The 14,745-nt window shown below is 39.1% G+C and overlaps 1 protein-coding gene across 1 annotated transcript in view; it reads right to left on the reverse strand.

Annotated features, from left to right (window-relative positions):
• The window catches only part of LOC127629694 (extracellular matrix organizing protein FRAS1-like), a 221,840-nt gene that overhangs the window by 36,670 nt on the left and 170,425 nt on the right, over nucleotides 1-14,745 (reverse strand). Inside the window, exons 42-48 of the mRNA XM_052106916.1 lie at nucleotides 13,497-13,653; nucleotides 8,918-9,181; nucleotides 8,321-8,509; nucleotides 8,097-8,216; nucleotides 7,254-7,433; nucleotides 3,631-3,755; nucleotides 96-236 (exon numbers count right to left, since the gene is read on the reverse strand). Of these exons, the coding sequence (XP_051962876.1) occupies nucleotides 96-236; nucleotides 3,631-3,755; nucleotides 7,254-7,433; nucleotides 8,097-8,216; nucleotides 8,321-8,509; nucleotides 8,918-9,181; nucleotides 13,497-13,653 (1,176 nt within the window). The remainder of the gene's footprint in view (nucleotides 1-95; nucleotides 237-3,630; nucleotides 3,756-7,253; nucleotides 7,434-8,096; nucleotides 8,217-8,320; nucleotides 8,510-8,917; nucleotides 9,182-13,496; nucleotides 13,654-14,745) is intronic.

Consider the following 14,745-nt stretch of genomic DNA (forward strand, 5'->3'; position numbering starts at 1 on the left):
AAACATTATTTTATATTTTATAAAGAATGCATAAAGCACATCAACAGGCATTCACAGACCAAGTTAACCAAGCATCTGACTTGTCATGGTAATACCTCAGTGTCAGCATCCGTAACCTTCAGCTCAAACTCAGTGATAGTCTTCCTCACTCCCTCCTGAACCCTCATCCCTGGCACCAGTAGTGCAGGCAGAGAGTCGTCCACTGGTCGGATTGTGATGTAGAAAGTCTGTGAGACCTGAAAGACACAAACAACATTTCACACTTAAATATTTACATCAGTTACTTAGGACACAGAACAATTATTCATAATAATTCAATACAGAACAATATTGCACCTTTAAGCTCAATTGATAGCATTTTTTTCCATAATGCTGATTACCACCACAAGTTATTTAGACACCTTTTCTTTAAAAAAAAAAGAAGCAAAAATCGATGTTACACTTGAAGTGAATGGGACCAATTTTTGGAGGGTTTAAAGGCAGCTTATAATTTTATAAAAGCATTGCATTAATACTTCTGTTAAAACTCATGTGTTATTTGGGCTGTTAAGTTGTTTAAATCATAATTGTTACTGTAATTTTAGAGTTTGTTGACATTACATCGTCATGGCAATGAAGTTATAAAATTGGATATAACTTTACCCAGAAAGGGTTAGTACATAATTTTATCACACTAAAATCACGCATATTGCTTATGTCTTGTTGCTATACTTTTGGTTCATGTTCTCTCTGCGAGAAGTACACCCTTGCGAACCACCCGTCCCCCGGCACGCTCGTTGACTTCCGTCCGGGCTCGAGGCAACAGCGGCTCGCCTCACAGCCAGCCTGCCTATCCTCTGGAGCCTCCGAGCTGGATGAGCTCATCGCTGCATCGGAGAGCGGTCCGGCATCTGACGCGGGTGACTCGTCTGGGCTGCCGTCTTTGGGCCAGCACGTCCAGGCTGAGGTTGATGCCCAGATGTCCGACATTCTTGCCCGGGCCGGACTGGCGCTGTGGGGCTGGACTGGAACCCTCCGTCCTCCCCACAGCCGTCGCGGCTGGATGATTGGTTCCTTGGGTCTGAGCGCTGCTCACAGCTATGGTACCTTTCTTCCCAGAGGTGCATGATGAGCTGATGACTGCATGGAGAGCACCCCTCTCCACTCGTCACAAAGCCCCCCGCTCATCTGCTCTCACTACCCTCGACGGCGGAGCGGCCCACGGGTACACGGCGATTCCCCAGGTGGATAGGGCGGTTGCCATCCACCTATGCCCAGAGAATGCCGCCACCTGGAGGGGTCGACCTGTGCTCCCCTCCGTCGCCTGTAGTACGACTTCATCATTGGCTGCCAAAGCCTACAGTGCCACCGGACAGGCCGCTTCCACCAGGCCACGAGGGTAGTCCTGATCCCGACGTGCTGCAGGAACTGCGCTCAGCAACCGACCTCGCTCTCAGGGCCACTTGTGGTTCGGGACGCACCTTTGCATCCCGACGCCCTACTGCATGCTCCGCCCCGCCGGGAACATCAAAAATAATCATCCCGCGGCACGCACCATTTGATGGTCAGCCCCGCCTGCCGCCAAACATTCAAACCCTGGACAGACCTCTGCTTTCTGCGGGCAGGAGTCCCCTTGTAGCAGGAGTCCCGACGCATCCTGGTCACGACCGGGACAAATTGGTTGGGGCGCCGTGTGCAACGGACACGCAGCCGCGGGCCATTGGAAAGGGGCCCTGCTGCGCTGGCCATGAACTGCCTAGAGAGAGAGACCTTCTTTCTCAGGGACAGGGCACGATCTGGCATCCGCACCCAGACCTCTGGTACCTCCATGTCTGGCCCCTGGACGGGACCCAGAAGATCTAGCTGATCTACCACCTGCCATCATAGACACGATCAACCAAGCCAGAGCCCCTTCTACCAGGCAACTTTATGCCCTAAAGTGGCGCTTGTTCGTGAATTGGTGTTCTTCTCGGGCTGAAGACCCACAAAGGTGCGCAGTCAGGTCAGTGCTCTCATTTCTGCAGGAGAGGTTGTAGGGGAGACTGTCCCCATCCACCTTGAAGGTGTATGTAGCTGCTATCGCAGCCCACCATGACGCAGTAGACGGCAAGTCTTTGGGCAAGCACGACTTGATTATCAGGTTCCTAAGAGGCGCCTGGAGGTTAAATCCCTTCCGGCCAAGCCTGTTCCCCTCCTGGTCCTCTCGGGCCATCAGAGACCCCCCCTTCGAGCCACTAGAATCAGTTGGAGTCAGGACCCTCGTTGCTGTGTCCAGTACGTGCCTATTCAGACTGCACGCAGAGCTTTAGACGTTCTGAGCAGCTCTTTGTCTGCTTTGGTGGACAGCGGAAAGGGAACGCAGTCTCCAAACAGAGGCTCTCCCACTGGGTGGTGGACCCATTTCATTGGCCTATCACACCCAGACCGTGCCCCCCACTTGCGGGTCTGAGCACACTCAACAAGGAGTGTTGCGTCCTCATGGTCACTGGCCAGAGGCACCTCCCTGGCAGACATATCCAGAGCAGCGGGTTAGGCAACACCTAATACCTTTGCAAGATTTTACAATCTCAGGGTAGAGTCAGTTTCGTCATGTGCTTTCTCAGGTCCAAGCCAGTAGAACTCGGTAACATGCTGACGGACTGACTGGGTGGATCGCTTGTACCTAGTGCCCTTTCCCTTGGCTGAGGTAAAACCGTGTGCTTTTTCTCCCAGGTGATCCCAATTACTCGGCTCCCTGGATGACTCCTCCCTAGCCCTCTGGGTCTGCAATTCAGCGGAGGAATTCGCCGACCCAATCCACTGCGGGAACTCAGATCTACCCTGTACTGGAATAGTTGCTCCACAGGTCAGGTGTGTATTGTGTGTATTTTCCGCGGTACGGTCCCCTTATGAGCGGACCCACGTCTCCCTTGGGCAGTTTCCACTGTCCCCCAGTCGCCGTGTCTGTAGAAACTCCTCCCTCCGAAGAGGCGGGTTCTACCACCATGTCACTTGCCACATGTGACCTAAAAACCTAGACTTTTTTGCCATTTTAAAGAAAAGGCGAGACAAGTCAAAATAAATTTTTGTGGTAATATATATTATGACATAAATGATCCGATTGAGCTTAACTTGTATTGAACCCGGAATATTCCTTTAATACAGTTTTTAATTAACATTATATTACCAGTAATTGAAGTGAATAATAAAATAAAAAAAAATTATATGAATTAGTAAGTACAGCATGCACTCGTGCTTGCAACGACTCCACACGTTTGTGGAAAACATGCTGATTCATGTTATCCAGCATGATTTCAGAATGCTCCAAAGAGTATCTTTGCAAACAAGTATTTTACAGGTTCAGTGTCACATTTGCTTATTTTATTAGTGACCAAGAGACAGTGCAGAACATTAATTATTAAAAATATTAATTTAATGTCATGACATTTCTTTGTTTAACATTTTTCAGGATTCTTAAAAAATGTTTTTAGGATTTTCAAAATCATAAAACTTTAATTAGATTGTTTAAATTAGACTTTGAATGTGGACTCAAACCTTTAAAACACTCTTTACCTGTTTATATCCATGTGAGTCAGCATGATAAATTATAAGTTTGTGCATTTATTTACATATATGTGAGCCTGTGCAGTGTGTGTGTGTGTGTGTGTGTACCTCATTAGCTCCATCAGAAACAGTGAAGGTGAAGTCATCTGAGTGTATCTCCTCTTCACTGGTATGGACATACTGAATGTTGCGAGAAGTCAGGTGAGCCTGGGTGAACGTGCTGATGCGTGTTCCTGCAAGAACATCCAGCCACAGTGAAACTCCCCAGCTACCAGCAGCCCGCCACTTAATTTACTGAATTTTACATCAAATTATAAGGTAAACTCATTTGAAACCATTATAAATACCCATATAGATGAATATATATACAGAAAATATAATATGCTTAGACATTACTGTGATTCTATTGAGTCAAACCAGCTGAGGCTGTTGCCAAAAGAGAGGAAAATTAAAACATATCTCCACCCATCACACTGGTGCATATGGAGTCCTGACGGAGATGCAGGGCTCCAGACTAACATATGAGAGCAGCGGCACTGGTGCCACCAGGTTTTACAGATGAAGGGACTCAAGGATGAGTGGAATGAAGTCTTCTAATTACCTTTGTGCATGGCACAAAGTGTTCTCCTGTTTTTTCTCATCAATGCTGTTTAGAATGTCGGGGTTGTTTAATATGATAAAGTAGCTAAAGTTCAGTAGCTAAAAGGGATAGTTCAAACAAAGAATTGTAGAAGAAAATGTTGTCATCATTTATTCACCCTAATGTTGTTCGTAACTAGTGAATTTCTTGCAAGGAACACAAATGATGTCATGAAGAATGACAATCTCAGTCACCATTCTCTTTCTTTGTATGGAAAAAAGATGTAATGAACGTAAATGTTCGCTGAGGCTATTATTCTCTCTAAATTCTGGAAGAATGGAAGAAAGGAACTTTGGTGATGGGGGTGTGGCCAAGCGACGTCTGTGGGAGTGAGGCCAAGAGAGTGGGTGTGGTAAGGATTAACACCTGTGAAAAATCCCCTCTGTTTTGTGTTTGCAGTGAGAGCGGAGAGGGATTTAAAGGGCAATCCAGACCACCGGAGGGGAGAGAGAGAGACGAGCCTGAACTTGTTTGAGTGCATTTTTGTGTGTGCTAAAAAAAGCATAATGTTTGACTTACACTAAAAAAACATTGTAAAAGTAAAGGGTTACAAGGACTAGTAATATGGCCCCCGGTTCCTCCTAGAGAGAATACAATAACCTTGTCACACGAAGTCATACAGGTTTGGAACAACATGAGGGTGAGTAAATGATGACAGAATTTTCTTTTTTTTGGGCACTATCCTTTAAAGCATTGAGTAATTTGTGTTGTCTCAGCGGTTTGTAATGGAGAACTCTGTACAGTTTGTGCCGTGCTTCAAACTAGTTTCAAACCAGCGAGCGCTGTTCAAATTGTTCTGTAATGCTAGACGAAAACCAATCTGCACTGTGCAGATGATTGGTTCAGCCTGGTAATGCTCTTTCAGAGTTCTCTCTTTTTCATGTTTCCCATATGCAGTAGAAATTGGCAGCGCACAATAAAAAAAGACTGTGGCAATTTTCAAATGTGTCCTCAATCAAAATGCAACCATTTAGTTGCAGTCTGGAGCCTTGAGATGCATCACTCCAACCTCAGTCTTCATTTGAACATAATGTTCAGATATGAAACCAACTATATACAGCACTGTGCAAAATTCTTAGACACATAAGATGTTTCACAAAAACATTTGTCTTAAGATGGTTATTTAGATCTTCAGCTTTAGTGTCAATAGGAAAAATAAATGTTAGACTCCCAAACATTCCTTTGCAAATAGAAAAGATTAGAATAGAAGAACAGGGTGCTCTGCAACAGATGTCATGGCCCCCACAAAGCCCCCAATGAACATCGAGTCAGTCTGGGATTACATGAAGAGACAGAAGCAATTGAGACAGCCGAAATAGATAGAAAATCTGTGGGAATTCTCCAAGAAGCTTGGAATATCCTATCTGCCAACAACCAAAAATTGTGTCCAGGAGTATCTAGGGGAATTGTGGCTGTTTTAAAGGCAAAGGTGGCCACACCAAATATTTATTTAGCTTTTTTATGTTTACTGGACTTTGTATGACATTAATTGATAAATGAAAACTATTTATGGCATTGTTTTTGAAGACATCCTCACTATTCAACATTTTTCACTAGTGCCTAAAACTTTTGCGCAGTACTGTATCTTCCAAGAAAACACAAAAAATTGCCAAGCACTGGTCAGCTGTGCCAACATTTATAAACATACTGCCTCCCACAGAGCATCAGCTCTGCATCCTATAAATATACATTATGATCTCTCCTGCTTCTTTTGAATACATTTTCTCTATACAAGCATGAACAACAACTACACTATAGTGCCTGTGTGTGTGTGTGTGTTTGTTTGTTTGTTTGTGTGTGTGTGTGTGTGTGTGTGTGTGTGTGTGTGTGTGTGTGTGTGTGTGTTTGTTACAATAACACTACCGTTCAAAAGTTTGGGGTCACTTGCCTGAAATGTTTCTCATTATCTTAAAAACCTTTTGATCTGAAGGCATATGCTTAAATGTTTGAAATTATTTTTGTAGACAAAAATATAATTGTGCCCCCTTATTAATATATTTAATTACAAAACTAAAATTGTATTTAAAAAATATATATAACTAAGAAAAGCAGCCAATAAGTGCCCAGCATATAGATGGGAACTCCTTCAATACTGTTTAAAAAGCATCCCAGGGTGATTCCTCAAGTTGGTTGAGAAAATGCCAGGAGTACATTTCTGCAAATTCTAGGCAAAGGGTGACTACTTTGAAGATGTTAAAATATAACACAGTTTTGATTTATTTTGGATTTTATTTGGTCACAAAATTATTGGCATATTTTCATTTCTATTATTCCATTGTTGTGATGACTTTACTATTATAAAAAAAAAAAAAAAAAGAATGAGTAAGTGACTCTAAACTTTTGAACGGTTGTGTATATTACATTTAGTCATTTAGCAGATGCTTTTATCCAAAGCGACTTACAAATGAGACACATAGCAAGCAATTTGTTATACAAAGTTTGTCAACATCTGCAGTAGGACTGCCAGGTTCTCACAGTGGCTGGAGTAGTAAAGTTGCTAGCACAGAAGAAAGAGAAAGACAAGGATTTTGTTTTATATATATATATATATATATATATATATATACACACACACACACATTAAGTGCATGTTGAGTGGAGTGGCAAGTGAATTTATGTGACAGATTTTTGAGTGTGTGATACAGGCTCTGTGTTGTGTTGAGGCCAGTTTGAGTAAACATGCTAATGCGTGTTCCTGCAACAGCATCTAGCATCTGTGAAACTCCCTTCATACACGGCAGTCGATATATTTTATCGACAAATATTAATGTAAACTAATTTGCCACTACTATAAATGCCCCACAGACCAACTGAAGTGGCTGTAATGAATGTGAAATACAAAATGCATAAGATATAAGGAAGGGTTATTCAAATCCCTTCCTGGAGAGCCACTGTTCTGCAGAGTTTAGTTCAAACTCTTCCCTTACACACTTGTCTGTAATTTTTTTAAGTAGTACTGAAGACTTTCATTAGCTGGTTTGGGTGTGTTTGATTAGAGTTATAGCTGAACTTTGCAGGATATCAGCCTTCCAGGAACGGAGTTGAATAGTCCTGATTTATGAAGCGCATATGCATGTATGTGTTTGTGTACCTGGTTTGTTGGAATGTTCAAGATGGCCGAACTCGGGCTGTTTGGTGATTCTATATATGAGTTCACCCGGCTCACTGTCCTGATCAGTAGAGGAGAGCTGCAATGTTGTTATCTTCTTTAAAGAATTCTCATCCAAAACCAAACCCTTATTAACCACCACTGTGGGAGGGAGTCTGTCCTCTGAGAGAGAGAGATAGAGAGAGAGAGAGAGAGAGAGAGAGAGAGAGAGGCATTTATTCCTTTAAATGGTAATCATTAACTCAAAAACATCATTGTTCCAAACCATTTGTCTTTTTTCTTCTGCGAAACAAAAAAATGTGGGATTTGAAAGGATGTTACCGTTAGCTGGTTTCAATACATCATCAGTTGAGAGTGACTCCCTTCAAAGCTTAAAACAGGACCCAAAAGTGTCATAAAAGTAGTTCATATGATTTGTGTCATATTTCAGGTCTTCTGAAGACAAATTATAGGTTTTTAGTGAGAAAGTTATTTTACAATGAAAAGTCAAGATTTTCACAGTAAAATAACTACATTTTGGCTTGTTTATTATCCAATCAATCAATCACCTATCCTATGCATTTCCAATGACACTTTTTGGTGCTTTGTTAAGCTTTAAAGTGAATCACTATCAACTACTATTGTACTGAAATCAGTGAACAGATGAACAGAATACCCTTTAATATATATCCTTCTGCGTTTGGCATAAGAAAGAAAGTCTGAAACAACGTGAGAGTAAATGATGACAGAATTTACATTTTTGGGTAAACTATCCCTTTTAAAAACTTTTTTCTAACATCCCTGAACATGTATCTTGGCAAGACCCTAAATATCATCTCGTCATACCCAGAACACTAATGGAGAAAGACTGGTCAATGACTCGGTTCCCCTCCGGATCCTCCAGGTTGAACTTGAAAGAGAAGCTCCCTCCACTCTCTCCCTTTTCATGAATGTATTCCACATGTCCTGACAGACAAGATGCAAAACCACATGAGACATTGCATCTCTGCTGAGACATTCCCTATGGATGATTATATATGAACGGGAAAGAGAGCAACTGAGGCAAAAACCTTTGTTGATGTCATCCTGGGTGAAGCTGGTGACAGGTCCTTTGACAGTTATTTGAGCCTTGTTTCTGCCTGAATTCAGCAGCAGAGATCCCACGCTTGGGTCTTTCATAAGGGTGAACTGCAGCTTAAGGTTATCTGAGTCTATATCTGTGCCTTTCAGTTGCAGCTCTGTGATCTTAGATGATGAACCTGTTGAGAGGAACAAGCAATATGAATACGGCTGATAACAGAAATTATAAAAGGTATTCAAGTTATTTATTAGTATTTACTTTGTATAGAAATATATCATATATGGTATTACAGATATAATGGAGAGGAAATTAGGATTGGTGCCTCCTAATGAAGATAAAAAGATCTTAATTATACAATGTTTACAATGGATTGGATTACTGGATGCCAGTAGGATTTGGTGTAAGCAGTTCCTTTAGAAATGTTACTACAATCAGCTACAGTTAAATAATTGATGCAACTTTTTTTTTATAAATAATGTTTAATATGTTGAAACTGAAAATGAAGTGTCCCCTCCTAGTAACCTGGAGTAATATGGCTGCAAGTTGGAGTGTGTTCAAGAGCAATGAAATGTAGCTGTATATTTACCTGCTGCAATCTGTAGTCCTCTGTTAATAGTGACTCTAGGGCCTTCTCTCTTACTAATGTCCATGCTGAACTCTAGACTGCCTGTCTCAGTATGTATACCATCAGTAACTGAAAACTGGATTTCGTCTGTCCCAGAACTATGGCCATCTGGAGTGTAGACCAGAAGCTCATCTAGAACATCCTGGTAGGTAAAGGTGGATCCTGGCTGAAGGATCTTGCCGTTCTCTAAAGGCTGCGAGTAGAACTGCCGTCTGCGTAGCTTCCCTATGGAGAGATAAACACACACGCACACATTTTAAAGAATGACATATAATATAAGTATAGAAATTCGGAATATATATTTGTAAAACTAATTACAGTTATAAATCTGAATTTACTGCATACTTATAAATCCAGTAAAAATTTACAATAAGGTTCCATTTGTTAACAACATCAGTTAACATGAACTAACAATGAACAATAGGATAAGCATTTATAAATATTGGTTAATGTTAATTTCAACATATACTAATACATTTTTAAAATCAAAAGTTGCATGAGTTAACATTAGTTAATGCACTATGAATTACTATTGAACTAACAATGAACAAAGTATTTTTATAAACTAGCATTAACAAAGATTAATAAATGCTGTAAAAACTTGTAGTTAATTATTTATTCATGATACCCAATGCATCAACTGATGTTAACAAATGGTACCTTATTGTAAAGTGTTACCATAAATCCAAATATATACTTAATCTGAATATAAAGTTATAAATTCTGAATAAATACATTTAACTGTGAATATATAGTTATGAATCTGAATATACAGTGCATTAATATAAATCCTGAATATATAGTTGTAAATTGGAATATATACAATTTTTATTTATATATAGTCAGATTTATAATATGTATAATTTATATATTAAGACTATATTTCGATAAATATTTTCAGATTTACAACTATGGTCTGTCCTCTGAGAGAGAGAGAGAGAGAGAGAGAGAGAGAGAGAGAGAGAGAGAGAGAGAGAGAGCATTTCTTGCTTTGAAAAAATTAGTACACCAGAAAATTTACACTTTTGGGTGCTTTAAGCTTTAAAGTGAGTCACTTTCAGCTGCCATTGTACTGAAATCAGTGAACAGAGCATCTTTTAAAAAAAAAAAGATATATATATATACACACACACAGTATATTCGGTTTTATAATTACAGTATATGTTTAGGATTTATAACTATATATTTTTGAATTATAAAATATATTCAGATTTAAGACTGCTGTTTATATTCTGGACTTATAACACACACGCATGCACGAACACACACACACCAACCACTTTATTAGGAACACCTCTACAACTACTTATTCAAGCGATTAACTAATCAGCCAATTGGCAGCAGTGCAATGTATAAAATCAAGCAGATATCGTTCAGGAGCTTCAGTTAATGTTCATATCAAACATCAGAATGTGGAAACAACGTGATCTCAGTGATTTCGACTGTGGCATGATTGTTGGTGCCAGACAGGTAGGTTTGAGTATTTCTGTAACTGCTGATCTCCTGGGATTTTCAAGCACAACAGTCTCTAGAGTTTACTCAGAATGGTGCAAAAAACAAAAAAAAATCCAGTCATCGGCAGTTCTGTGGACGAAAATGCCTTGATGATGAGAGAGGTCAACAAACATGGCCAAACTAGTTCAAGGTGACAAAATGGCTGCGGTTACTCAGATAACCACTCTGTACAATTGTAGTGAGCAGAATGCACAACATGTTAAACCTTGAACCATGTATTATTTTGAATTAAATGAGGATGTCCCTTCATTTCCCCAAAGGGAGGTTTTGTCATATTTAGCTACTTCTGGAGATATATGTAAACCTCCAAACACACACCACTGGAAACTTTACAGAGAAGTGGATTCTAATGCTCTACATTCTTTCCCATATTTACATATTTTTTATTCCCTCTATCAAATACATATATAAAACAAACCACACATTTCTTGAGTTCACATTTTCAATAAAAGCTGCACTTGACCTCTAATGGTCACTATGCCATCGGTTTGTGGAACTGCACTGCTGTCATACTCAAGTGAAAATATGGCGGCTATTTTATTAAAGTTTAACCAATTCAGCCATATAAGCCGTGGCCTTTCCACTGGCTCTCTTGTCAATGACAATTGTCCTATTCCTTTAAATGGCAGAGGCGCAGTGACAAGACCGTCAATCAGCCATACAGGGGCCAGACAAGTATGTGATTGTAATGTGGAAGGTTGCTGAAGGTTGCATGAATGTGAGATAGACTGGGGAGCAGGGCGGGCCCCGAACCAATCTCGGGGCCCTAAACAAATGTTTTGTTTGTTTATTGGGTCGGGCGGTAACACCACCCCAGTTATAATTTTATGAATTATAATTATATGAAACGTAGTATGTTTCCTTTCGTATAATTTTCTAAATTTCTTAAACCTAATTTTGGAACTAGTATGGAGGATTTTAAATTGTGTGGGTGCCGAGAGGATGATGCGCGGAGCACTCTGCTGTTTCCGTTTATCAACTGCCAGGAGCAGTAGCTAGGTATCAGACATCCAGCCATCATGAAGCGAACGTATCCACCTGGATCAGAGAAATGCTGTTTTCCCGAATCAGACGATAGTGCATGCCAGAAGCATGGCCTCTTTTAATATTGTTTGCTACTTTTTTGTTCTGGATTTATTCGTTATTACAGCGGAAACAACTTAAAATACTCCGTAATTTTTGGGCATACAGAACTGTAAGACATCATTAGAGACTATAAAGGGTCTACTTTTATTTGTGTAAACTCACAATAACAACAAAACCTTGTGCTTTTGTAAAATAAAGAAAATACAGCCGTCTCTGTCTCCGCAAGCATATTTCTGAAACACGTCACAAAAATGAACTGAAACTCTGCAAATAATTATCACACAAACATGAAAAAAGTCTAAAGAAAGCTTAAAATGTCTACATTTAAATAAAAAAATTCAAATTTCAAATATATAAATTTAAAATATTATTCTGCAATGTAATCTATATGAAACAAAGCTATGTCAGTTGACATGCTATTTTATATAAACATGTACATATTTTACTAGTGGGACTGTTTCCAGAATTGCCAGCCAAGATTCAGTGTATTGAAATTTGAAATATGACTCCTAATAAGCAAGTTTTAGTTACATTTAAAATGCTGTTTTGGCTGAAGCAGGTATTTCAATTGTATGCTGTGTGATATAAATATAATATGTAATATTATATAAAAATAATGTGAATTTTTAGATTATATTTTAAATTGTGTTTATGCTGCCTCATTATCATCAACAAAGCTTATGCTTGCAAATATGTGTTCGGGTGTAAATGTGTAAAATGTGATGTAAATATGCCCATATTAGAAAATCAGCATCTTAGAATGATTTCTGAAGGATCATTTGACACTGAAGACTGCAGTAATGATGCTGAAAATTCAGCTTTGATCACAAATTGCATTTTAAAATATTCAAATAGAAAAAAGTTGTTTTAAATTGTAAAAATATTTCACAATATCACTGTTTTTGCTGTATTTTGGATCAAATAACAGCCTTGGTGAGCAGAAGAGACTTCTTTTAAAAACATAAAAAAATCTTACTAATCTAAACATTTTAAACTGTAGTGTAGGTCTAAAGTTTTTAAGTAAAGTCTTTATGTAAAGAAAATGTAGTCAGATTACTTGTTTTAACTTAAACTTTATTGTGATCATTAAGTCTCCTCACATTCATTCTCTCTCAGTCACATTCCTCATTGATAGGCCCAGGGGAGGGTCTTTGTCTCCTGAGGTATGAATCATATTAATATTCATGAGTATCCACGCCATCTCACATATGGCCTTTCTAACAATATGTGTCATACAAATGTTAAATTACTATATTGTTTTGTATGAATGAGTGATCAGGATGGTTTTCACATAATTTTGTAGCAAAAAATCTAGGCTACAAGATCCAGTTCTCAAAAGTCTTGTGGACAAATGTTGAGTATACGTAATATGGCCTTATTTCAATGACTTACATTTTTTGTTTTTTCAAAAACCAAGCATAAACTTTATTTTCTCAAAAATACAAACATGTACATACATGTTGCTCACATATTATTGTAGTCCTACAGTGTTATCAGACATTAGCCATTAATATGTTTATAAGCAACTGAAAAAAAGTACAAATGTCAAGGCATCTCAAAACTTCTCCAGGGCCCAAAACACCCTCAGACCCCAGAGGGTTAATTGTAATGCTCCTTCCATCCATTTTTTGTATATATAATTTCCTTCTTCTCCTCAGGAGCACTATTAAAGTATTTCGGGACAGGACCACAAACCACCTCCACCGATGACACTGTTAGTGAATGGCCCTTACTAACTGTTCTGGTAACGTATTGGTAAAATTCTCTCTCTGAAATGAGAGATTTTTTATTTAGAAAATATCTAATTTCTCTTATTTTTGGCTGGTTCAGAAACCTGTAAGGCCCCATACACTATTTTTGTTTCGGGCCCCCAAAACCCTAGGGCCGGCTCTGCTTGGGAGTGTGGGGCAAACAAAGAGAATGTGAAAGATGCACTGACCATATGTAGGTTTCTTGATGATGGTGAGGAGAAGTTCATTCTCAGGTGTGTCCTGATCCAGCACATTCAGGGAGGAGTTAGTGATGACCACACCCGAGTTCTCCTCTACGTGGATGCTGTTTACTGAGATGATCGGGACCCTGTCCTCCTTGGTTTGCTATAAATAATTTCAAATAACATATTATGACGTCTTATTTATAAAATTATTTATAAAGTGATGAATGGCTTTAATAGGCTTATGATCCAACTATAAACAATTACTCATAGGTCTTATTAGGGTGGATGATGTAACAATTGCCTAGCTCAGTGTTTCCCAAACACACTAGTGTGCCATGAAAGATTGTCAGGTGTGCCGTGGAAAATTATCACATTCCACAAAATAAATAAATGCTAGAATTTTTTTTCGTAACTTCAGGGATCCAAACTCCTCACCTTTTCTGAGAAATTTGCCATTTTGAAACTATTAGCTTATTCTTTAAAACAAATATTCCCAGAAAAAATGTTCGTGGACCAGTGATTGTATTAACTTTTTTGCCCCTCATGAGCTTGCATCCCTGTAAAATTTGTTGTGGCATTGTAAGAACAAATCTACAAATTAGAAAAGAAGCAAATGTGTTGTTTTTTCATTACCCATTTAGCACTCTTGCCACCTGTGACCTCACACAGCGTTGCCTACCTATGTGATTTGTTTTTTTTGCATAGCCGAATTTCAAACATTACAAATAAACATGCTAATAAGATGGACAAGTTCTTGAAAAGGACAAATATTGATGATGGGATAGTGGTGTACCGTATAATTTTTTACCTGTAAAAAGTGTGCCGTGGCAGAAAAATGGTTGGGAAACACTGGCCTAGCTACTATTAACTGACTACATACACCCAATAAAAATTTGCTTCACTAGTTGGTGAACTGAAGAGTTACCAAAATGTCATGTTACACACATCACCCCTGAAAGGGACTGTGTCTGCTCTAATTAAAAAACACTGCTTTTTTTAATTTTATTTAAGAGCTTTTAATGCTTTTTAATATCAGGTCAAGTAAAGTGAGACAGGAACCATTGGGGAGAGAGGGGAAATCAGGACATGACGCAGGCCGGCTTTGAATCTTTATGCGTCATGGCATGTGTAATTCCCACTGCACCAAAGCTTCAGCCATTATCGGCTTTGAAGTGGTTTGAAATGAAGAAAAATTAAAGCATATCTGCTACAGTAGGAGCATATACAAAAATATTCTGTAAAATACTCCACA

The sequence above is a fragment of the Xyrauchen texanus genome, chromosome 3, assembly GCF_025860055.1.
Source record: "Xyrauchen texanus isolate HMW12.3.18 chromosome 3, RBS_HiC_50CHRs, whole genome shotgun sequence".
Lineage (NCBI taxonomy): Eukaryota > Metazoa > Chordata > Actinopteri > Cypriniformes > Catostomidae > Xyrauchen > Xyrauchen texanus.